Source organism: Entelurus aequoreus, linkage group LG01 (assembly GCF_033978785.1).
Source record: "Entelurus aequoreus isolate RoL-2023_Sb linkage group LG01, RoL_Eaeq_v1.1, whole genome shotgun sequence".
NCBI lineage: Eukaryota > Metazoa > Chordata > Actinopteri > Syngnathiformes > Syngnathidae > Entelurus > Entelurus aequoreus.
The window spans coordinates 40,380,010-40,405,352 of record NC_084731.1 but is presented as its reverse complement, the minus strand read 5'-3'; the positions used below and the strand labels follow the sequence as shown (position 1 = coordinate 40,405,352).

The 25,343-nt window shown below is 40.1% G+C and overlaps 2 protein-coding genes across 3 annotated transcripts; both read right to left on the bottom strand.

Moving 5' to 3' along the window:
- Window positions 1-2,794: 2,794 nt before the first annotated feature.
- On the bottom strand, window positions 2,795-5,525 carry blcap (bladder cancer associated protein). The gene is made up of 2 exons (XM_062050696.1): window positions 5,369-5,525; window positions 2,795-3,504 (listed from the first exon to the last, which is right to left on the bottom strand). The coding sequence occupies exon 2, from the start codon at window positions 3,422-3,424 to the stop codon at window positions 3,161-3,163; it is 264 nt and encodes an 87-aa protein (XP_061906680.1). The 5' UTR covers window positions 3,425-3,504; window positions 5,369-5,525; the 3' UTR covers window positions 2,795-3,160.
- A 51-nt stretch (window positions 5,526-5,576) lies between these two features.
- On the bottom strand, window positions 5,577-21,688 carry podxl2 (podocalyxin-like 2). Of its 2 annotated transcripts, XM_062050666.1 has the most exons (13): window positions 21,579-21,688; window positions 18,965-19,125; window positions 18,680-18,902; window positions 18,404-18,459; window positions 18,200-18,329; window positions 17,975-18,132; window positions 14,841-14,915; window positions 14,611-14,767; window positions 14,482-14,543; window positions 13,556-13,735; window positions 13,330-13,488; window positions 12,203-12,256; window positions 5,577-7,010 (listed from the first exon to the last, which is right to left on the bottom strand). In XM_062050666.1, exons 1-13 carry the CDS (start codon window positions 21,640-21,642, stop codon window positions 6,954-6,956), a joined length of 1,536 nt encoding a protein of 511 aa, XP_061906650.1. In that variant the 5' UTR covers window positions 21,643-21,688; the 3' UTR covers window positions 5,577-6,953. The 2 variants fall into 2 exon arrangements, with proteins under 2 accessions (XP_061906650.1, XP_061906658.1); XM_062050674.1 differs by lacking the exon at window positions 12,203-12,256.
- Window positions 21,689-25,343: the final 3,655 nt, after the last annotated feature.

Here is a 25,343-nt window from a genome sequence, read left to right as displayed (position 1 = left end):
GGCTGTGAACAAGGCTGTGGACAAGGCTGGAGGTACGTAGCGAGACGATATACTCTGGCAACAAGACAGGGGAAGACGAGGACTATATACACATGAGGGAGGGTGACACAGGTGGGCACAATCAGGCAATCAGGAGAGACATCAGACCAGTGACACAGGAGGAAGGGCAAGTGGCCTGAAACGAGAGGAGGATTAGAACTTTCAAAATAAAACAGGAAATGTGCCAGACAACCCCAAAACAGGACTTCCCTCACCACGGTGTGACAGCTGTATTGTGACAAAAGGACAGGGAGTCTGAAACCTACACTAAAGGAAATTCTTTAAAAAATATGTAAAAAGCTGAGGATTTGGGAACAACTTTAAACATTTCACCAATATTAATTAATGTTTGATTGATTGATTGAAACTTTTATTAGTAGATTGCACAATTCAGTTCATATTCCGTACAATTGACCACTAAATGGTAACACCCGAATACGTTTTTCAACTTGTTTAAGTCGGGGTCCACGTACGTACCACATTTGTACATTTTTATTTATGTTGGTCAGGAACTGAACCAAAATGAAAAACATTCTTTGTCTATTAATGCAGATACAAATGTATGTACGACGGATATTGCCCTCCAAAATAATCTCTCTCTTTTTGAAGAAATAAAATTAGAGGAACTCCTGTGACTTGTAAATGGGACAAAACAAACACGTTTACTTGACCACTTACTGCTAAACTTACCAAGGAGCTGTTTGTAACATTAGGACCATCAGTGCTAAATATTATTAACTTATCACTTTCCTCTGGTACTGTTCCCCTAGCATTTAAAAAAGTGGTTATTCATCCTTTGCTCAAAAGACCTAACCATGATCCTGACCTCATGGTAAACTACCGGCCGGTGTGCCACCTTCCCTTTATCTCATAAATCCTCGAAAAAATTGTTGTTCAGCAGCTAAACAAACCCTTTCAGTCCAGTTTAAGGGCAAATCAATCAAGACAGCCCTCGCAAAAATGACTATTGATCTATTGCTAACTATGGATGCTGATGTGTCATCCATGTTGTTGCTACTTGATCTTAGCGCTGCTTTCAATACCATCGATCATAACATTCTATTAGAACGTGTCAAAACACGTATTGGTGTGTCAGACTTAGCCTTGTCTTGGTTTAACTCCTATCTTACTGCCAGGATGCAGTGCGTCTCCCATAACAATGTGACCTCGGAGGTGTTAAGGTAACGTGTGGAGTTCCACAGTATTCAGTTCCTGGCCCTGCACTCTTCAGCATCTACATGCTGCCGCTAAGTGACATCATATGCAAATGCGGTGTTAGCTTTCACTGTTATGCTGATGACACCAACTCCTAAAGCTGACCAACACGCCAGATTGTAGTCAGCTGGAGGCGTGTCTAAATAAAATTAAACAATGGATGTCCAGCAACTTTTTGCATCTGAACGCTAAGAAAACGGAAATATTGATTATCGGTCCTGCTAGACACCGGCACCTATTTAATAAAACCACCTTAACATTTGACAACAAAACAATTACACAAAGCGACTCGGTAAAGAATCTGGGTATTATCTTCGACCCAACTCTCTCATTTGAGTCACACATTAAGAGTGCTACTCAAACAGCTTTCTTTTATCTCCGTAATATCGCTAAAATTTGTCTCATTTTGTCCACCACCGCCACTGAGATTATTCATGCGTTCGTTACGTCTCGATTACTGTATCGTATTATTTTCGGGTCTCCCTATGTCTAGCATTAAAAGATTACAGTTGGTACAAAATGCGGCTGCTAGACTTTTAACAAGAACAAGAAAGTTTGATCATATTACGCCTATACTGGCTCACCTGCACTGGCTTCCTGTGCACTTAAGATGCAACTTTAGGGTTTTACTACTTATGTATAAAATACTACACGGTCTAGCTCCATCCTATCTTGCTGATTGTATTGTACCATATGTCCCGGCCAGAAATCTGCGTTCAAAGAACTACGGCTTATTAGTGATTCCCAGAGCCCCAAAAAAAGTCTGCAGGCTTTAGAGCGTTTTCTGTTCGGGCTCCAGTGCTCTGGAATGCCCTCCCGGTAACAGTTAGTGATGCTACCTCAGTAGAAACATTTTAGCCTTAGAAATAGACCCCTTTTTAGAACAATTGATCTGCTGTCTCTCTTTTCTGCTCTGCTTCTCTCTCCTGTGTGGCGAGGTTATCAGATGACCACAGTTCAGCCTCCACGGATGACGCGTTAGCTGTTCAAAGTCGGAACCCAGGATGGGCCACTCTTTGCATCAGTTGGTGACGTCTCTGCGCTGCTGTGTTGTCTTCATTCAAGATGATCCCCTGCTGGTCTCCCAATGGACTGGACTTGCACATAAATTCAGGACCCGGGGTGACCACTCCCTATGCATCAGTCGGTAACGTCTATGCGCTCTGATGTGTCTCCATGCAAGATGATCCCCTGCTGACCCCACTATGGACTGGACTCTCACATTAACTGTATCCACTCAGCATCCATTGCACCAGTCACCCGGGGCGTGGGGGCACATCTACGGTCCCTTCCAGGGTTTCACGTTGTTCCCATTGGGTTGAGTTATTTCTTGCCCCGACGTGGGATCTGAGCCGAGGATGTCGTTGTGGCTTGTGCAGCCCTTTGAGACATTTGTGACTAAGGGCTATATAAGTGACCCTTGATTGTCGTCTATCAATGTTTTATTGTAAAATTATGCAGACATCAATTATTTTTTCATAAAAGATCTTCCTCACTAAGTGTTTGCTTGGTGATGCTTGATGAAATAACCCCATAGATGGAGAGGAAAACAAAATTTATTTAATTTAAAAAGCTGTAAAGCACACACAAAAAGCTCAACAAGACTGAAAAACAAGTTGTCTTCTTTTGGTGTAAAGTTGATTAAAAAGCTTGAGATGAAGAGAGGAAGAGGGAGGATTGTCCTGTGATTGGAGGGAGGAGCGTGAGAAAAATTGAAAGACGAGGAAATATGGTGGTCACGTGCAGCTTCACAAATACTTCCGCCATTTGCGTGCCCCCTTCGTCTCAAGTTCAATTGTGTCTTTACAGCATAACTCGCCGTTCCCAAAGCGTGCGTCGCCACCCTGCCGCCAACCTGTAGTCCATCCAGCACGGCGGCGGCATCGGTAGCGTCATCCCGCCCCTTCTAGGTGCCCACGATGGCCGGGTCGTGGGCGGCGTGGGGCAGGGCGGCGTCCTGACAGTGGTACAGGAAACAGTTGCCCCAGCAGCTGTAGCAGATGAGAAAGAGGGCGGCCAGAAAGATCAAGGCACAGATGGTGCAGGGCTTCCTCTCCAGCAGGAAGCTGAGCAGGTAGAAGCCCATGAACATGGAGTGGTTGAACCACAGCGCCGGGTTCAGCGGCTTGGGGATGAGCAGCACAGGCAGCAGCCACTGCAGGCAATACATGGTCGCGCTTGTCTCAGCGGAGGCTTGCGCTCGCCAGGAAGTGGAAGAAGAGGCCAAAAGTCGCTGCGGTCAGCTCATCCCTGCAGAGAAGACACACTACCTTGAGAAAATCAACCTGCAAGCAACGTTCCCTCTAAGGTGCGCGCCTGTGCAATTGCGCACTGCTCAAGCGTCCTCTGCGCACGGCAAATCTATGCCACGCACAAAATCAAATAAAAAAATAAGCACATAACAATTTTCGACACGACAGAGAAAACAGTTTTCGTCATCATTGTTCAAATATTCTAACGTCTGTCGAGACGCTTTGAGGACATAAATTCCATCCATCACTTTACTTAGCAAAACTCTTTATTGTCGGTCATAAACACATCACCAAAACATTAGTAAAAAAAATTATATCTAGCAAAACTGGTCATTTTCTGCAGTACAAACCAGACCAAAAGCAACTTTGTTATATCAACAGCAGCCGCTCGCTCTTTCTCACTTGCGCCAACACATGCACATATGGCACTTAGCCAGTGATGCGTTTACAGCCACACAAAAAGTCGGACAACTCCAACACCACACATAAAGTGTAATTCCAGGTCGTTACACTATGATTTACCAATCAAATATGTGCTTATTCTAGTGTCATTTATTAGGAATCTTAATTTATAAATATTAATCATGAAATGCTGTTAGTATATTAAATAAAAACTAATAAAAATGTATTTTTTACCAACAGGAAGTTGCAGGAATGTACACATGATCCCCTGCTTACATCTCATTGTGCAACATGTGAATGTTTTAATGGGAACTAAATGCAATGTCTGAAAGGGGTACAAATTATTTCCAAAGCAGGACCTCCACCCAGACAAACAATACAAGTACACAGTTCATGAAAAACAATATTTTTTGTTATTGTCATTGTAAGTGGGCTTAAACACTTATATTAGAAAATAACCTCATGGAAATGACTGCTGTCATTTGATTATAATAATAAGAGAATGTTGTCTATCTGTGTTGGCCCTGCGATGAGGTGGGGACATGTCCAGGATGTACCCCGCCTTCCGCCCGAATGCAGCTGAGATAGGCTCCAGCACCCCCCGCGACCCCGAAAGGGACAAGCCGTAGAAAATGGATGGCTGGATGGATGGAGATTGAACTTGTTATTTAGTCAGGTTTGGGACAGGTGTGCTGCTGGTGTAGCCACAGTGTGCACGTCTGATGTTGCTCACATGGGCTCCACAGAATGCTCAGGGAGTTTTTGCGTTTGCTCACACACATGAAAAATTAGAGAGAACATTGCCTGCAAGATTCCATTGAATTAATTACTACATTGAGGCACTAAACTTGTTCTTCGGCATTGCCTGTACAGGTGTGCCACAGAGTTATTTCCTGGTTGTAAATTAGCATCATCTTAGCTAAATAGCTTCCAAATGATTGCAGAGCCCCAAAAGAATAACAATAACTTGACATACACTTACATCCTGTTGTTGTATACAATAAAGTGGTACATCTTCGTCATAAAGCATACAAAAAGCATCTTTTGAAACAAAACTCCGTTTAAAACAAGTGTCTACTTTGAGGTCCCACCGCTTGCGAGGATTATTAAATGAGACTTTATGAGCTCAAACGCACATTAGGTCATTTCGAGCCTTCAGATCGATTCCACTGACCAAAGCGCCACGTAAACTAGCGGAATTCGCAACGACTGCAACTGTTACGTGCGACACGATGCGACGCGTCATAATTTGGTTTCAAACGGTAATACACTATTTAATAAATGTTTAATATGGTGACACTGGCAGTAGTGGTGGCTGCTATTGAGGCCGGGCAAACATGGCTCGCTGGTAAGCTAGCTTAGCGAGGCTAGCGCTAAATCACGCCAACACTTAATAAAAGCAGCGCGGCGGACGTATCGCGCCGACGGCAACAGTTGAGGTAGCAAACGTGTGGACAAACCTGACATCTTTTATCATCCTTCTCTGGGTAGAAGAGCCACAAAAGTCATGTTTTGTTTCTATTGAGCGAGCGACTGCGTACGTGTTTGGCAGCTCGTAGGCTAGCGAATAATAAGGACCCCGAGAGGTGCTTGTGAATGTGCCTGAACAAGAATACCACATTGGGCTTTAGCGCCTGAACACAAAAATCAACAACAAAAATAGTTTGGACATTTTATTTTATTCCACACTTTTTAATGATTCCAAGTAAACAAGTGAGCCACACTGCATACATGTTTGACGTGCGTTGACAAAGCTACCAAACAATTAATAAATTAACAATTATTGACGTTATTTTGTTTATTTGTTGCAGCAACATGCTCCTTGGACACTGGACAGCATTGACAACAATGACCTTTAGGATGAAGAGGCCTCTATAAGACTATTTGCAGTCCAGTATTAGCTTGTAGTCTAATTAGCTTTGTTGTCATGCACATTTCTGCTTCAAGCCCTTTTACATCCTTCTTCAAGCCTCAACTCCCATGTGTGTGTACAGCTCTGGTAATGGGTACATTCGCACCCACCTGCACAAATGTACTTCAAAATGTAACAATCCAAATAAATATGACTTTTTTTTTGTTTACTAGGGCATGCATATATAATATGCATTAGTTTGACCATTTAAAATCAACGATAATAAAAAGGAGATGCTTGGAAATAGCATAAAAATGCCCCAAAAACTTGGAAAAACGTGATTCATAGCGTTACTTTTTGGTGTAACCATCATGAGCGTTCTGTTCTATTTCTTTTATATTTTGATCAATCATATTTATGTATTACTAAATTTAAATAGGTATTGATCAATCTTTAAGCTGTGTGTATTTGATTTCAGTTTGCTTTTGACATCTTATTTAGAATTGTAGTTGAAACTTTTACAACCTTGTGTTGCTCTCATGATGGCGTAACCAAACTAGATTTCATTTAATGATCTTATTTAGAATATTTATTCCATTTTTTACATTTAGTATATTTAAATATTCATTTATAAACATTGAATACATTTCAAATATCAATAAAATGCAATTGCGTCATCTTATAGGGTAATGTTTAGTTACACCAAGTCATGAGCGTAACACTAAGCTTCATCACTTTGACTTGTAATATCTCTAATTCTGGTGGTGTTTTATGCTTTTTTCTTTTCGGAACATGTACTATACATATAATACAATAAAGTCCCATATAAAATTATGTTTCTAGCAATACTTTGAAAGTAACACTCCAATGTCCATTAGTGTTGCTGTACACATGTCGAAACAACAGCATTTAAAAAAAATGTAAAAAATCGTTAATAATGGCCATCTTGTACTGTATATCATATCTCGGTTGGTCGACGCAAAATTCATATTTTCCTACACGTATTTAATTATTTCACATACATTACTGCGAGTTAGCGTAGCACACCGCTAACACACACATACGCACAAGGCCGCGTGCTAAACTAACGGTAGCACTGAAATACATGAATGTTTGGCGTACAAGTAGCGTTAAAGTGCTTCATTTCCATCCGACTTTGACATCAAAGCGATGAAGTCCTTGCGATGATGCCATCAGAGGTGTGTGTCCTGCTCTTCCTCCTCTTCCGCCGCTGCTTGATTGACAAACACCTGTAGGTGGGACAGTGTTGGGGTTAACACACTTTTTGTGTCTTTTTACGCATTGAAATCAGAAAGGAAGTTTTCCGGAAGTCCGCGTGTCCCCCGGACGCAGATTTATTTATTTTTTTACCAACCCGGTTTGCTTGTTTTATTTTTTTTTAATCGATTATCGCTTTCCGCCGGTGTTTTGTTTTGTTTTTATTTGCCGGGTCAAATGATTGATTATTAATTATTGGTCGACTTGAAAGTAATGCACTTTCCGGTAGAATTTCTTAAATTTGGATTCGCCGAAAGTTTTATCGATCACAAATATTGCATTTCCGGTATCAGGACTCCCGTGTGTTATTGTTTTCGTCATGGCGAGCAATAAACCCAAGAATTGAAGCTTCAGGAGCCACTTTTCAGCAAATGGCTGCCCCTCTTTGATTACCATGAATTGATTAACGTGGACCCCGACTTAAACAAGTTGAAAAACTTATTCGGGTGTTACCATTTAGTGGTCAATTGTACGGAATATGTACTGGACTGTGCAATCTACTAATAAAAGTTTCAATCAAAAATCAATCAATTATGACGATGGAAAGATGTTTTGCACGCCGTGTAAACGGGCTAATAAAAAGAACTCCTTTACGACCGGGTGCACTGATTTTCAAAGATGCAGCCTCACCAGGCACCAAGAAACATCATGTTACACCTTTCCTGCTTGTCTGCTCCCAGACCGTGGTCGAGGAGCGCAGGGAATGACGAGGCCGTCGATTTGTTACAACTCTTTACTTATGTTTTCCACAAAGACATCCACCATGCTATTAACACTCCTGAACATGCTAGCGCTCCCTCTCCTAACTTGCCCACTCACTTACACACGTCACTCACCCCACATACCGCCATTCTTAAAGGGGAACACACAGCTTATGGCCATCACGAAGCTAGAGATGAAATGCTAGAGGCATTGAGTGCCACTGTATTAAATGACATTGAAACTAACTTGCAAAATTCTAAGTTTGTTGGCATTATTTGCCATGAAAGTGTAGATGTGGCAGTTTTTAAACGACTGATGATCTATATACAGGTGAGAATGTCACGGCCCGGGTGCGCCACTCCAGCTACAGCAGGCGGCTGCATTCAATCGGCTCAATCAGCACTCTACACACATGTCGCTGATGAGCTTCCTCGCCTTCTTAAGCCTGTGCAAACCTGCGTTCCGGGCAAGAACGTAAGGAATCAATAAAGTTCTATCTAACGACCTGTTCCTGTACAGCAGCGTTTCTCAAAGTGTGGGGCGCGCCCCACTGGTGGGGAATAGAGACATGACAGGTGGGGCGCGAGGAACGGGAGGAAATTTCACTTTGATTTTATTTTATTTTTTATTATTATATTCTTTGATTTTTTTTTTTACTATGCTTTCATTTTCTATACACACTGGAAATCACTTTGTGATTCTGTCTGTGAAATCCGCTATATAGATAAATGTAAATTACTTATTTTTCCTGTATGCTTTACATTTCTAGGTAGGAGCGAAAGTTTGACAGACAGCAACAGTAACTAATGGGGGCGGGGCTAAGCGGAAGCTTTGTGAATGGCGAGTCACTGTGCGAGGATTTGCTGTTTTGCAAATACATAAAAAATAGAGCCACTGCTGATGAGCTGTTCAAGATAATGGACAGTTTCCTCAAAGAACACGACCTTAAATGGGAAAACTGTGTGGGCTTTTGCTCTGATGGCGCGCATGGCAAAGTCAAGAAACGGGCTGCAGGCTCTAATAAAGAGGGTTGCGCCAAATGCGCATTGGACACAATGTGTCATTCACCGGGAAACACTCGCGTCAAGGCAGCTCAGCCCCGAATTCAATGAGGTTTTAACAGTGGCAGTGTCAAGCCTGCAGCCCCGATTTGAAAAGCTGTGCAGTGCAAAACAGGCTCATTGCAGCCACTAATGCTGGAGTACTGTAAAACTCATGTTCTCTTGCCCTGTCCTCCTTTTTTTGGCAAAGATTGCAAAGTGGCACTTTTATTTTCATTTATTATTGAACTTGATGCAAGTTATTTGATTTATTATTGAACTTGATGCAAGTTATAACACTTTTATTTGTTTTATTATTGAACTTGATGCAAGTTATAACACTTTTTTTGATTTATTATTAAACTTAATGCAAGTTATAACACTTTTGTTTCATTTATTATTGAACTTGATGCAAGTTATAACACTTTTGTTTTATTTATTATTGAACTTGATGCAAGTTATTTGATTTATTATTGAACTTGATGCAAGTTATAACACTTTTATTTGATTTATTATTGAACTTGATGCAAGTTATAACACTTTTTTGATTTATTATTGAACTTGATGCAAGTTATAACACTTTTTTTTATTTATTATTGAACTTGATGCAAGTTATAACACTTTTGTTTTATTTATTATTGAATTGATGCAAGTTATTTTATTTGATATTGAACTTGATGCAAGTTATACCACAGCTGCACAGTTATTTTATTTATTATTGAACTTGATTTTATTTTATGTTATTGAGTTTGAATGTATAAAACTTGATGTTACTTGATGTTCGATAAATTTGAAAATGTTAAGCTTGGCATTAGCGTTCTGTTGGGGCGATGGGGGCAGGTGGGGCTTGAAAACTCCCCCTTGTCCAAAGTGGGGGGTGACAAAAAAAGTTTGAGAACCACTGCTGTACAGTAAGCTGAAAATCTCTATGCTATATGCACACTCTCTCTCTCTCTCTGTGTTTCTCCCCCTCCATGTTCATTGGTCTCGTGTCCTCTTTGCGTCTTCCAGTACCATTCCTCTGTGCTCGTGTTACGATCTGTGTCTCGTCTCCCCTTGTTCCCCTCTGGTTCCCTGGTTGCCCCTCTTGGAACTCGACCTCCCGCCTGGACACGGATTTTGATGCCTCGCTCCTGCACTTGACCTCACGCCTGCCCACAGACCTCCGAGCCTGCCTTGCCCCCTCTTGGACTTGCTCAACACTTCTGGTAACACACTACAGATACTCGCTACACATAATCACACCCATACACCTTTTGGATTAGTCACATTCCATTCCTTTGTTTATTAGTATTGTTTAATAATAAATATATAGCTAAACGACATCCCTGCTGTCTGTGCCGTCTTCTTCCCTGTACACGTAACAGAGAATAATCAATTAAATTTGTCATATGAATGTATGCCCTGGCACACTATCATCATTTCATGACCGAAGCAAAAAACTTTTTACACTTTTATACTGAAATAAATACACATACAACTTATTAAATGAAAATATAGAAGAAAAAATACCGGCAGAGGTAAAGTTTAGATCCATGAAGGAAAGAAGAAAGTGAATGAATGTTTATGACTGAATACATTTACATATGCATAAACATTTGTTTTCCTTTGTATTATTTTTAAAGAATTAAGTAACGTTTATGACAACCTTTTTCTAAAACACAATATAGAATGTGAGATACACTATATTGCCAAAAGTATTTGGCCACCTGCCTTGACTCAGGTATGAACTTGAAGTGCCATCCCATTCCTAATACATAGGGTTCAATATGATGTCGGTCCACCTTTTGCAGCTATTACAGCTTCAACTCTTCTGGGAAGGCTGTCCACAAGGATGCGGAGTGTGTTTATAGGAATTTTCGACTGCATCCGACGCTTTGCATTGAATTTGGTGATGTATGGCTTAGAGTCAGCTGCTCGGCCATGGAAACCCATTCCATGAAGCTCTCTGTGTACTGTACGTGGGCTAATTCTTATATATATATATATATATATATATATATATATATATATATATATATATATATATATATATATATATATATATATATATATATATATATACATATTAAGTCTTTCATACATATATATATACACTACCGTTCAAAAGTTTGGGGTCACATTGAAATGTCCTTATTTTTTAAAGAAAAGCACTGTACTTTTCAATGAAGATAACTTTAAACTAGTCTTAACTTTAAAGAAATACACTCTATACATTGCTAATGTGGTAAATTACTGTTCTAGCTGCAAATGTCTGGTTTTCGGTGCAATATCTACATAGGTGAATAGAGGCCCATTTCCAGCAACTATCACTCCAGTGTTCTAATGGTATAATGTGTTTGCTCATTGGCTCAGAAGGCTAATTGATTATTAGAAAACCCTTGTGCAATCATGTTCACACATCTGAAAACAGTTTAGCTCGTTACAGAAGCTACAAAACTGACCTTCCTTGGAGCAGATTGAGTTTCTGGAGCATCACATTTGTGGGGTCAATTAAACGCTCAAAATGGCCTGAAAAAGAGAACCTTCATCTGAAACTCGACAGTCTATTCTTGTTCTTAGAAATGAAGGCTATTCCACAAAATTCTTTGGGTGACCCCAAACTTTTGAACGGTAGTGTATATATATATATATACTGTATATATATGAAAGACTTAAAGATATACTAGAGGATGTTGTGGATCATGTTGACTATTGGTCCTCCTAATTGTCAATCATTCTGGTGATGTTACGTAAGGACATATATATATATATATATATATATATATATATATATATATATATATATATATATATATATATATATATATATATATATATATATATATATATATATATATATATATATATCAAATAAAACAAATGGCTTATTGATAAGCCATTTTTTATTTATTACAACGCCAAAATAGGCCTAACAACGCCAATAGTTGTAATTCTGTAGCACATTGAGATTTGGAATCAAATGTAGATAAATAAATAAAATTATATATATATATATATATATATATATATATATATATATATATATATATATATATATATATATATATATATATATATATATATTATATATATTATATTATATATATAACGCCAAAATAGGCCTAACATATATATATATATTATATATATATATATATATATATATATATATATATTATTTTATTTATTTATCTACTTTACATTTGATTCCAAATCTCAATGTGCTACAGAATTACAACTAAGGGGGTTGTTAGGCCTATTTTGGCATTGTAATAAATAAAAGTCCTTACGTAACATCACCAGAATGATTGACAATTAGGAGGACCAATAGTCAACATGATCCACCCAGAAATAAATAAAAGAAATGGCTTATCGATAAGTCATTTAAAAAAAAAATGTTTTTAATATTTATTTATATGTATCATTATTCTCCTACTCACCTTTCCAGTAGAGGCCTCTCCCCTCTCACTTTCTGTGCTCCTCTGCCCTGACTCCTAGAGGTCAATAGGGATTGTGGAGTGATTATTATTATTATCTACTGATGATAGTCATATGTGAATGAGCTCAGTTCCTATTCTCCTCCATGTGTAAAGTGAGAAACACAGCTGATGCCCCAGAAGAAAGTAAAACCCAAAGATAGCAAATGGTAAAAAATAGTGCACATTTAACTTGATAAATAACCAGGACCTTCATGATGCATTTCAGGCTAACTAGCTAACTAAATAGCAGCATTGTTTTAGAGCGGGAATGTAACTTTTGCCTGCAAAACAACAAATGTACGACGTGCATAGAGGCTGTCTATAGTGTGCTAGACAGGTTTTTATTTGTCAAACACAGACCTGGTGTAAAGTGGAGCTAATACATTTTACTACAAGCAGTGATGAAAACTTACTTTTTTGAAAAAGTTTCTTATGTCCATTTTGCATCCGTTCACATTCTTGTTCTGCAGCGCTATGTGCTTCAAAGCCAGGACCGCAAGCAAGGTCGCAGCGAAAATGTGGACTGGATTTTGAGTGATGTGGGCATTTTCTATATGAACAAGTGGAATGGATTGGATACCGACGCACTAAGGGGGCTCTCTACCTTACGCTATGAAGTGAGGGGAATCTGAGTGTTGTTCCCAAACCCTTCCATTTTCTTATAATAAAGCCGACAGTTGACTTTGGAATGTTTAGGAGCAAGGAAATTTCATGACTGGATTTGTTGCACAGGTGGCATCCTATGACAGTTCCACGCTGGAAATCACTGAGCTCCTGAGAGCGGCCCATTTATTCACAAATATTTGTAGAAACAGTCTCCATGTCTAAGTGCTTGATTTTATACACCTGTGGCCGGGCCAAGTGATTAGGACACCTGATTCTGATCATTTGGATGGGTGGCCAAATATTTTTGGCAATATAATGTATAACAGGATAATGCATACATTTATCATTTGTTTTCAAAACGGTTACAAAAAAGTGGGACCCCATTTTTATGACTTGATGGGGTCCCTGTGCCAAAACTGCGTGAAAAAGGCAGTAACTGCCAGGAAGAGTAAAAAAAAAAAGCAACATGGCAGCCAACTCACCTGCCAGCGACTGCTCTCGTCTCCGCCCGCCTCGCCTGCACCCGCCAGCCCGTTGGCGCTGGTCTTCTCCCGCGTCACAGGACGGCTATCGCCGGCCACGTCCAGTGTGGGGTTGTCGTGGCAACCGTTCTCCACGAAGTGAAGCTCCTCGGCGCGGAACTGCCACGGCACGGACGCATTTGTCTTTTTAGTACGCTTGTTAAGAGTCGCTCCCCGGCTAGCTTACCGTGCTCTTGGTGACTGGCGGGCGTCTCTGCCAGCAGATGTAGATGAAGCCTGACGCGATGATGACCATGCAGACCGAGCCGATGATGACCAGGACCACAAAGAGTTTGCTGTAGTCGCTGCGCGTCTGACTCGGCCGAGGCGGACATGGGCTGGGCTTGCCGTAGCCCTGGACGCCCACCTGAGGGTACGGCAGTGGAAGGGCGAAAGTTCCAGAAAGTTAATTTATTTAAATTTATCCTAGATGAATGGACCACACTGATCATGATTCACAATCAATAGAAGATCTTTACTAATCCTGATTCAGAATCAATAGAAGATCTTTACTAATCCCGATTCAGAATCAATAGAAGATCTTTACTGATCCTGATTCACAATCAATAGAAGATTGTAGAAATTGCTTCCTAGCAGTTCCACTGTTAGACATGGCACAGGAGCCAAGCGTGCAGTTTTTAGCAAGGTTTTAATGTACATAGAATTTCTCAAAGTTTCTCCAGCAGGACGTGACTTTTCAGTCACCTCCGTAACCTCTCTCCTCTCCTGTTCCCGGCCACTTATGTCAGCTGTGTCTCGCCGTATGCACTTGTCCCGCCCCTATCTGATGGTGCTCTGCCCTCAACACCATAGACAGAGGCGGTGACCTTTGCTCCTGCAGGCAGCGCTGGCCACACCTCCCTCCACAAAGATCTTTACTGATCCTTATTCACAATCAATAGAAGATCTTTACTGATTTTGATTCATAATCAATAGAGGGTTTGCACTGATCCTGGTTCAAAATCGAGAGAAAGTCTGCACTGATCCTGACTTAAAATCAATAGAGGGTCTGCACTGATCCTGATTCAAAATCAATAGGTCTGCACTGATCATAAATCAAAATCAATACAAGGCTTGTTCCAATTCTCTCTATCAAAAACAGCAGAAAGTTACCTTGTTCAAACTTATCCTCATTTCTGTCAGCATGCTCAGAAGGTCTTTGGTGGGGATCACTCCTGGAGGACACATCACAACATATCATATCAATCCTCTCACACAAGGAAGATTTTAGTGTGCGCGTGCCTTGCTCAGATGCCACGTGCATGAGCATCTGCCGTTGTTGGTGTGTCGGCTTGCTCAGGTAAAGTCGCCATGATCCCTCTGGGCTCTTCATCCTGCGGGCAAACAGGCGCTCCATCGTCTTCAGCAGGAGCACACCGCCATCCACACGGAACTCCTCCTGTCACACACACACTCGTTAGACACTGAGGTGAGTACATGAGGGGGTGGGGGGAGGCATAAAGTGTACTTACACAGTTGAGGTTGTGCGTCATGTTGAGGATGACGTAGCCGTGTCCAGCAGGTTGCGTCCAGTCCACACATGTTACCTGACACATGCAGACATGTTCATCACAAACATAACATAGTTAGTTTGTAAAATTGTAAATTACAATAATTTTAGAATGTTTAAAAAAATAATTCAATGAAATCAATGTAATTTGATTTAATTAAAAATAATATTTAAAAAAATCTAATTATATTTGTTTTTAGAATTTATTTTGAAGAATTAAATTAAACTTAATTTTAGGATGTATTTAAAATAATTATTTGGTAATGATGATATGATTTGGCTCATTTGGTTAAAGAGCTGTAGACAACAAGTCAAAATATAGGAAAACATAAGAGCAAAAACATAAAACACACTTTATGATATAATTTCAAACTAAAGTAAAATATATGTTTGGGAATAATAAAATCAAATTAAAAGAAATGTCTCAATAATCTTATACTATTGTTCATTAATGTACAATTCACCCCAAAAAAATACATAAATAAAAATTATTTTATTAATTAATAATTCAATTAAATCAATGTAATTTGATTTAATTAAAAATAATGTTTAATTTTTTTTAAATTATATTTAATTTTAGAATTTATTCTGAGGAATTCAATTATATTTTTAATTTTAGAATGTATTCAAAATTATTAATTTGGTAATGATGATATGATTTGGCTCATTTGGTTAAAGAGCTATAGACAACAAACATGTCAAAATATAGAAAAACATAAGAGCAAAAACATAAAACACACTTTATCATATAATTTCAAATTAAAGTAAAATATATATACTGTACATAAATTAAAAAATATGTTAATTAATAAATGATTCAGTTAAATCAACAAAAAATTTGATTTAATTAAAAATAATATTTAAAAAATATATATATTTGATTTTAAAATTTATTCTAAAGAATGAAATTATATTTAATTTTAGAATGTATTTAAAATAATTAATTTGGTAATAATGATATGATTTGGCTTCTTTGGTTAAAGAGCTGTAGACAACATCCATCCATCCATTTACTTCCGCTTGTCCCTTTTGGGGTCGCGGGGGGTGCTGGAGCCTATCTCAGCTTCATTCGGGCGGTAGGCGGGGTACACCCTGGACAAGTCGCCACCTCATCGCAGAGCCAACACAGATAGACAGACAACATTCACACTCACATTCACACACTAGGGCCAATTTAGTGTTGTCAATCAACCTATCCCCAACAAACAAGTCAAAATGTAGGAAAACATAAGCGCAAAAACATAAAACACACTTTATCATATAATTTCAAACTAAAGTAAAATATATGTTTGGGAATAATAAGATCAAATAAAAAAATGTCTCAACAATCTTATACTATTGTTCATTAATGTACACTTTACCACCCCCCAAAACACATACATAAAACATGTGTTAATTAATAAAAATACATAAAACAATACATTAAATATTTATTTTTAATATTACAAATATATATATATATATATTTTTTTTTAATCATGATTTAAAATATATATTAGAAAATGTGACATGTTCTTAATCGATAATACAATAATACAAATTTTCTTAATTAATAAAAAAATATGCGTTTATTTATTTTAAAGGCCTATGGAAATGAATTTTTTTTATTTAAACGGGAATAGCAGATCCATTCTATGTATCATACTTGATCATTTCACGATATTGCCATATTTTTGCTGAAAGGATTTAGTAGAGAAAATCGACGATAAAGTTTGCAACTTTTGCTCGCTGATAAAAAAAGCCTTGCCTGTACCGGAAGTAGCGTGACGTCACAGGAGCTAGTATTCCTCACAATTCCCCGTTGTTTACAATGGAGCTAGAGATTCGGAGCGACAAAGCGACAATTACCCCATTAATTTGAGCGAGGATGAAAGATTCGTATATGAGGAACGTTACAGCGAAGGACTAGAGAGGCAGTGATGGACGTAACTTTTTTCGCTCTGACCGTAACTTAGGTACAAGCTGGCTCATTGGATTCCACACTCTCTCCTTTTTCTATTGTGGATCACGGATTTGTATTTTAAACCACCTCGGATACTATATCCTCTTGAAAATGAGAGTCGAGAATGCGAAATGGACATTTAAAGTGACTTTTATCTCCATGACAATACATCGGTGACACACTTAGCTACTGAGTTAACGTGATAGCATCGTGCTCAAATGAAGATAGAAACAAAATAAATAAACCCCTGACTGGAAGGATAGACAGAAGATCAACAATACTATTAAACCATGTACATGTAACTACACGGTTAAAAATTCTCAGCCTGGTAAGGCTTAACAATGCTGTTGCTAACGACGCTAAGGCTAATTTAGCAACTTAGCAACCGGACCTCACAGAACTATGCTAAAAACATTAGCGCTCCACCTACGCCAGCCAGCCCTCATCTTCCCATCAACAGCCGTGCTCACCTGCGTTCCAGCGATCAACGGCGCGACGAAGGACTTCATCCGTGGGTTTGGCGGCAAGCATCGGCTAGGCGTAGTAAGTAGTCCTTGTTGTGTTGCTGTAAGTATTGTACTTAGCCGCTAATACACCGATCGATCCCACCTACAACGTTCTTCTTTGCAGCCTCCATTGTTCATTAAACAAATTGCAAAAGATTCACCAACACAGATATCCAGAATACTGTGGAATTTTGTCGAAGAAAACAAGAGGTTTCTGTATCGGGTTCGATGGGGTCCAACCACTTCCGTGGATTTTGTGACGTCAAGCGCATAAATCATATCCAAAGGAGTTTTTCAACCGGAAGTGTGGCAGGAATTTTAAAATTGCACTTTATAAGTTAACCCGGCCGTATTGGCATGTGTTGCAATGTTAAGATTTCATCATTGATATATAAACTTTTAGACTGTGTGGTCGGTAGTAGTGGGTTTCAGTAGGCCTTTAAAAAACATCATAATGGAATTATTTACAAAAAATAAATTTAAAAAAATACAAATGTATTAGATATAATTATATAAATAAAAACATTCAAGTTAATCAATTAAATTAAAATATTGGAATCAATTTAAATATTGAATTGTTGTAAGAATCGCATCCCTCGTGTGCAGACAGTAGATTCCCTGCTAGTATTTTGTTTAAAAAAAATGCACCTGTGCTTGCTGAGGGGGCGTGGCCAGCCAGTCCCAGGTGGCCTCAGCCAAGTGTCCGCTGGGTGAAACATGGGTGGGAGGTCTCCTGGTCTGCTTCCTGCCGTCTTCGTCTTTGTCGACACGGTCCACGGGGACGTTGAGGCGTCTTTCGTCCTCGCCTGCACGGACACGAAAACAAGGTCAATGGAAGGAGTTGAGCAAAAAATCCTTAAAAGCGTGCTTTACCTTTGACCCCCAATAGTCCAAAATCTGTGCCTGTGTCGGACTCGGGGGGAGGCGTTGCCGTGACGATGCCAGAAGCCGTGGAGGTGCGGAGGGCACCAAAACCGCTGGAGTGAGAATCTGCCTCCCATAACTGGCGTCAATAAACAGGGCCTGACTTAGTTAGCTAACTGGTTACTAGTTAGTTAGCCAGTTAGCTGTCATCACCTGCTCACGGTGCTGCCGAGGCCCAGCATCGAGGGCGGGTGAGGAGGGACTGTAGCCTGCAGAGCGCCATCCATGTCACAATCACATGTTTAAAAACACCAGCAGGTTAGGACACTGACAGCCACTTCATTAGGTACACATTTGTTCTCCTTTCACAATCAATGTATCTGTTCCAGTGTCAATTTTTGGTCTATCCCGAATCAACATAATGATGTCATTCCAAGGCGTGCCTAATGAAGTGGCCAGTGAACGCACAATGACGTCATCTCCACCAACCAATCATGGTGTCCAGGTCCAGTGTAGCACTTGTCCTCTTGAAGATAGGATGGAGGTCCGTCCACTCGTCTCTTCTGTCTCGGGCCAATCCGCCCTCCTCACCTCCATCTCGCTCATCTGCGTCCAATCCAAAGACGCCAGAAGCCTCCATGGAAGATTCCTCGGTGGCGACTACTTGGGGGGTCTTAAGGTCAGATGGACGTGTCCAGTTCCCCTCTGGGTCCTGAGGACAGAAGAGAAGGAGCAGAAGTTGGACAGCCTTCCCGGGAGGATCAATGTTCTTACCAGTGGATCCTGCCGGCCGTCCATCTTGGTCCCAGATTTCTGCTGGATCTGTTCTGGACTCCTTTGGACCAGCTGGGATCTGAGTGAGACTAAGTCCTGAAGTGGTCTTGGATGTTGGTCCTGAGGATGTGGCGAAGTCATCGTGAAAGACGGCTGGAACACTACAGAGGAAAAATACATCCGTGAGAGCCCCCACCCAGGCGCCACTAAAACAACATGGATGATAACAAAATCAATCAATGGACTGCACCCATCTGATTTAAAATCACAAAATCAATAGATATACACAAACCCTGTCTCAAAATCAATAGATGGACTGTACCAACCCTGACTCAAAATCAATAGATGGTTTCTCCCAGTGCTGATTTAAAATCAAAGGATGGACTTACTAATCGTGACTCCAAAATGTATAATCTATCTATAGACGGACTGCATTGATCTAATTCTAAATCAATAGATGTGAATGATTGGGTGTACCCTGCCTTTCGCCCGAGTGCAGCTGGAATAGGCTCCAGTTCCGCCGCAACCCCGAAAGGGACAAGCGATAGAAAATGGATGGATGGATGTACAACACCAATCCGGTCTCAAAATGAATAGATAGACTGTATTGATCAGGTCTCAAAATTAATAAATGGACTGTACTAATCCTAATTCTGACTCTAAATAAATAGATGGATTGTACCAACCTAGACTCAAAGTCAATAAGCCGATTGTGATCTACATTGATTACTGATGTTAAAGGTGCCATATGTAGAAATGTCATGTCAAGTCATAATTAAATGGCCCTGATATGTCAAAAGGCATTAATAAATCATGTTGTTTCCCAATACTTCTATAACTGATAACAGTAGTTCAGCCAGGATATGCTCATTTCAAAAAAATGAAATATTGTTATTGTTTTTATTTCGCTGTCCCGCCCTCCATCGTTTGACCAATTAGAAAGTCAGTGAGTGTGTCACATCCAGGTTGCCAGTTACGCACCACCATCTTCGTCGAGCTACTGCCACTAGTAAAGTTAATAAACATGTCAGACCTTAGTAAATCTAAAAGGCCTCGTTACGTTTCTCAACTTATTCATGACAAAGCCAGGAACAAAACGAGGATTTGTATCGGGATGCCTTTAAAAGATGGAGACGATTGAAGGTGGAAAATATTTTTTCATCTGACGCCAAACTTGCTAATTCCTTCCTTGATAGGTAAGTAAGCCATTTACATTTACTTATTAGTTGTAATAAATGGCAATGGACATTTCATATGTAAACAATATTGTTCAATACAGTCTATGATCTTGTCTAACAAAGGTAGTATGTCCGTCAACGAATGCTTAGTGTGATGCTCAGCTCCTAGTGTAATGCTTAGCATGCTAATGACACATTGACATATAGGTTAACGGGGTAAATATATACCGTTAGCCTGTATGTTGATGTGTCATCCAACTGACAGGGCAAAATATATTTTTGACGAATAAAACCTATGTGGATATGGGTAGTGTCAGTGCCTATTTCCTTCTCAATATGCTGATACGCTGAGGAAATGCGTTCCAACATTAGCACGGCTAATTGCGGTTTCTGGCACTGTATATGCATCAAACACATATGGGGTGGTATTAGCTTGACACAATATAATGCATTACATGTAATGATTTTCTACTTTGTGTATTGACATGGTAGTAGGCTATATGATTTATGCGTAACGTGGGTTGGCTCATAGAATTGCACTCTGCACTAAAAGAAGGTGATGTGCGTAATATATTATATATTATTATATGTAGTTATTTTGATGGTGGTCCGTGCGGTCAAACTAGACATTTTAGCAGGGTAATGCCAACAATCTGTCCCGACTCCCGACTAAAATATTGCTGCGTAACTTTACAAATACATTTGGCTAGTCGACATCAGTAAAATGTGGCATAATTACTTAGTAAACCATCTTGCAAGAAGCATAAACAAGAGAAACCTACAGAGTAGGACTTTTCATTGCCATTTGAAGTTCCTTAGAGTAGAATTCGGATTCGGCTGCGTATCTGGCAACCTCAGTCATGGAGAGTGGGAGGGCACTAGAGAATTTTGACCGTAATTGCAGTACCTTTTCTGGCCACATTACTACATATGGCTCCTTTAAATGAGCTGCATGATGTCTCACTTCAAATCTGCTGACTTCACAACCCCCCCCCCCCCCCCCCTCCACCCCATGACTAGGAAACATCATCATACTGATACTTTATATACACGTTTTCATATTAGGAACAGTTGAAATAATAACACAATGATGAACATTTCATGTCTGTGACTGTCAATCATTATTACATTGGTATTGAATGATGTGCCTAATAAAGTGTCCCTTAAGTGATACGTTCAGGGTTTGATGATAAAGTCAAACATATCATCACGCAAGCATTCAAATCATGACGCAACATGAATATATCACTTCATTAAAACACGTGTGCGCGCGCACGACGCTGCAGCGCGCCTCCCACGCGTGCGTGCACACATAAACAGCATTAATATCAGACAACATTGTGGGGTGGTGGGGGGATGGTTGGGTGGAGGGGTGTCATATTGTCCCGCCTAAGTGGTGTGTGTGCATGTGTGTGTGTGCGTGCGAGAAGCCTGACCGATCAGCGTGATGAAGATGAAGAGGCGCAACCCCGTCATGTCCGCTGCAGTCGTCATCTTCATCCTCCCGTGGACACAGCAGGATGGCAATGGTGTCACGCGCACAGGCGAGACTCCGCCTATGCGCGTGGTCGCCGTGTGTCGTTACACTGGCGGCCACTAGAGGGCTGCGTTCAAAGGTGCCCCGTTTATTTGAGCTTTTCCACAAGCATACACGCTCACGAGCACGAGCTTTGGCTTTTCTCATTCTTTTATGGCGTTTAAAGTGTTTTAATTTTTTTCGAGTGTGTGTTGTTACAAATTTAAGATTGACAGCCATTCAAGTTGCAGTCAAGAAAGTAGTGGCCTAAACGTCTTTTTGCCGCTAGAGGGCGCCGCTAGAGGGCGCCACTGATGGCGTTCAAGTGCGGCTCGTTTTCACAACTGTTAGGACGATGCTGCATTAACGCCACTTCAAAGTTAAAGGCCTACTGAAATGAAATGTTCTTATTTAAACGGGGATAGCAGGTCCATTCTATGTGTCATACTTGATCATTTCGTGATATTGCCATATTTTTGCTGAAAGGATTTAGTAGAGAACATCGACGATAAATTTCCCAACTTTTGGTCGCTGATAAAAAAGCCTTGCCTGTATCGGAAGTAGCGTGACGTCACAGGTTGTGGAGCGCCTCACATCTGCACATTGTTTACAATCATGGCCACCAGCAGCGAGAGCGATTCGGACCGAGAAAGCGGCGATTACCCCATTAATTTGAGCGAGGATGAAAGATTCGTGGATGAGGAAAGTGAGAGTGAAGGATTAGAGGGCAGTGGAAGCGATTCAGATAGGGAAGATGCTGTGAGAGGCGGGTGGGACCTGATATTCAGCTGGGAATGACTAAAACAGTAAATAAACACAAGACATATATATACTCTATTAGCCACAACACAACCAGGCTTATATTTAATATGCCACAAATTAATCCGCATAACGAACACCTCCCCCCTCCCGTCCATATAACCCACCAATACAACTCAAACACCCGCACAACACACTCAATCCCACAGCCCAAAGTACCGTTCACCTCCGCAAAGTTCATACAGCACATATATTTCCACAAAGTTACGTACGTGACATGCACATAGCGGCACGCACGTACGGGCAAGCGATCAAATGTTTGGAAGCCAAAGCTGTACTCACGGCATACTTGCCAACCTTGAGACCTCCAATATCGGGAGGTGGGGTGGGGGGGCGTGGTTGGGGCGTGGTTAAGAGGAGAGTATTTTACAGCTAGAATTCACCAACTCAAGTATTTCAATATATATATATATATATATATATATATATATATATATATATATATATATATATATATATATATATATATATATATATATATATATATATAAATACTTGACTTTCAGTGAATTCTAGCTATATATATATATATTTATTTTATTATATATATATATAAATAAAAGAAATACTTGAATTTTAGTGTTCATTTATATACACATATATACACACACACACGACACTCATCTACTCATTGTTGTACTTGAAAGTACAATGCTTTGCAGCCAGAAGCACAGCCTTTGAAGGAATATAGCTGTGGGCAGCATCTGTGAAATTTATTTTGCAGGAAAGGAGTGAGTTAAGGGTTGAATTGTCCATCCTCTTTCTATTCTCTGTCACTATTTTTCGAACCATACTGAACACCCTCTCTGATGATGCATTGCTGTGTGGCACGCACAAAAGTGCTTTCATCAAATGCACGAGTGTGGGGAATCTTCCATCTCTCCCTAGCATGGCCCAAAACCGGTCAATCCTTGCTTCCTGGGGAAGATCTTCCCTGGCAAGCAATTGGTACTCCAGTACTTGTACCCGGAGGCTGGTCAGGTCCAATCGCAGCTGCGGCAGACTTTTTCCTAGCTCCATAACTGCAAATGAAAATGAGCAAATTAAGCACAAGTGAGCTTGGGATATAATTGCTTTCTCTAGTCTTATCCTCTATAACAGGGGTCGGGAACCTTTTTGGCTGAGAGAGCCATGAGAGCCATGAAAGCCAAATATTTTAAAATGTATTTTCGTGAGAGCCATATAATATTCTTTAACTCTGAATACAACTAAGTGCGTGCATTTTTAAGTAAGACCAACATTTTTAGAGTACAATAAGTCTCTTTTTCTTTTTAATAACATTGTTATTCTGAAGGTAACCAATAATAAATTAAATACTCCTTACCATTAATGCTGCATGGTTTTGTAGTCTGGTTGATACGTGGTTATTTTTAACACTGTGATGACCAGCGGAATTACTTGATTGATTGATTGATTGAGACTTTTATTAGTAGGTTGCACAGTGAAGTACATATTCCGTACAATTGACCACTAAATGGTAACACCCGAATAAGTTTTTCAACTTGTTTAAGTCGGGGTCCTTTCAACTTGTTTAAGTCGGGGTCCATTACTTATCGTGTTAAGCAATGTCAGCTAGGATTTATCTGAGAGTCAGATGCAGTCATCAAAAGAGCCACATCTGGCTCTAGAGCCATAGGTTCCCTACCCCTGCTCTATAACTTCTGAAGTTGATTATTAAACAACTACTGCCATCAATTAAAAAAGGGGATGCACCTGAGTTTGTGGAAAATTGATGCCGTGACTCTGGGTCCAACACAATCAGGTTTTGGAGGATGATGTTGTCGAGGGGGAATGCAGTCATCATCTTTGTGGTCACAGCTACAAAAAAGTCTCTCACTGCCCTGTGACACATGATCAGATCAAAAATTACAGCCATTGTATGATGGGATATCAGTTAGTTAGCTTTGGATAACACAATAATCATGTTTACTTCATCATCATTGGGACAGAGGAGGAAAGTTCATCCATGTTGTCCTCCAAGAAATTTTGTTCAGCTTCTCCAAGAAAGAGTTCGTTGTCTGGCAACTGTAGGCTGGCATCCTTGAACTTGATGTCCTTCAGTGGGACATCAGCAATAAGGCCGGCAGGGAGAAATCTTCCCATTATTCTTTTCACCAGGCTGGTCATCTCCCGGTGCAGCCGATGAACCATCACTCCTTCAGCCTAAAAACACATTGATTATAAGTTATTTAAAAAATTATGATAACACCATTATTTATTATCATAATTATTTAAGTTAATCTTTTGATAGGCTGGCTGACCTGAAACATAACATTGAACTCTGCCAGTGGTGTCAGAGCCTGGGAGAGGAAAAGGAAGAAGAACTTTGTCTTCTTGCTGGTTAAATGCTCAGCCAGCATCTTCACCTTGCCAGGCTTCTCCACATCCTCTTGACTGGCAAAATATGCCTGCAGTGCATCCCACTGGTTGAGCACCCGGTTTATGCAAGTCAGCAGGCTGAGCCACCTGGTTGCACAGTATCGGAGTATCTTCAGAGTTTCTGAGTCTGTGAACTCCACAAACTCTCTGAAGATTTCGCAACGTTTGGCACTGAAGTTGAGAAAGGTTAAAAAAAAAATAGGAAAGATATTGTTAAATAGTGAAAAGCAAGGGAACCAAAATGACATCAAATAACTGTCTAATTGTAGCACAGAGGCTCTCTTTTAACTTATGTGCAAGTGTAACATGCGGCATATCAATATGCTTACCTGATGTCAAAGTGAGCATATATACTGATGAGGATGTCTTCAATGGGCTGGTGTAGAGCCTTAATGCCACATCCTGTGGCCAGCTGGACCAGATGACAGATGCATTCCATGTCAATTAGGGATGGCTGCATGTCTTTGATTCTGCTGACAACAGAATT

Coding starts and splice junctions, on each gene's coding strand:
- podxl2 (XM_062050666.1), bottom strand. CDS start 21,642: ATGAAGATGACGACTGCAGCGGACATGACGGGGTTGCGCCTCTTCATC. Junction 19,126..21,578: donor CATCTTCATCACGCTGATCG/GTCAGGCTTCTC, acceptor TTTCCTCTGTAG/TGTTCCAGCCGTCTTTCACG. Junction 12,257..13,329: donor ACGAGAGCAGTCGCTGGCAG/GTGAGTTGGCTG, acceptor ATTGACCTCTAG/GAGTCAGGGCAGAGGAGCAC.
- blcap (XM_062050696.1), bottom strand. CDS start 3,424: ATGTATTGCCTGCAGTGGCTGCTGCCTGTGCTGCTCATCCCCAAGCCG.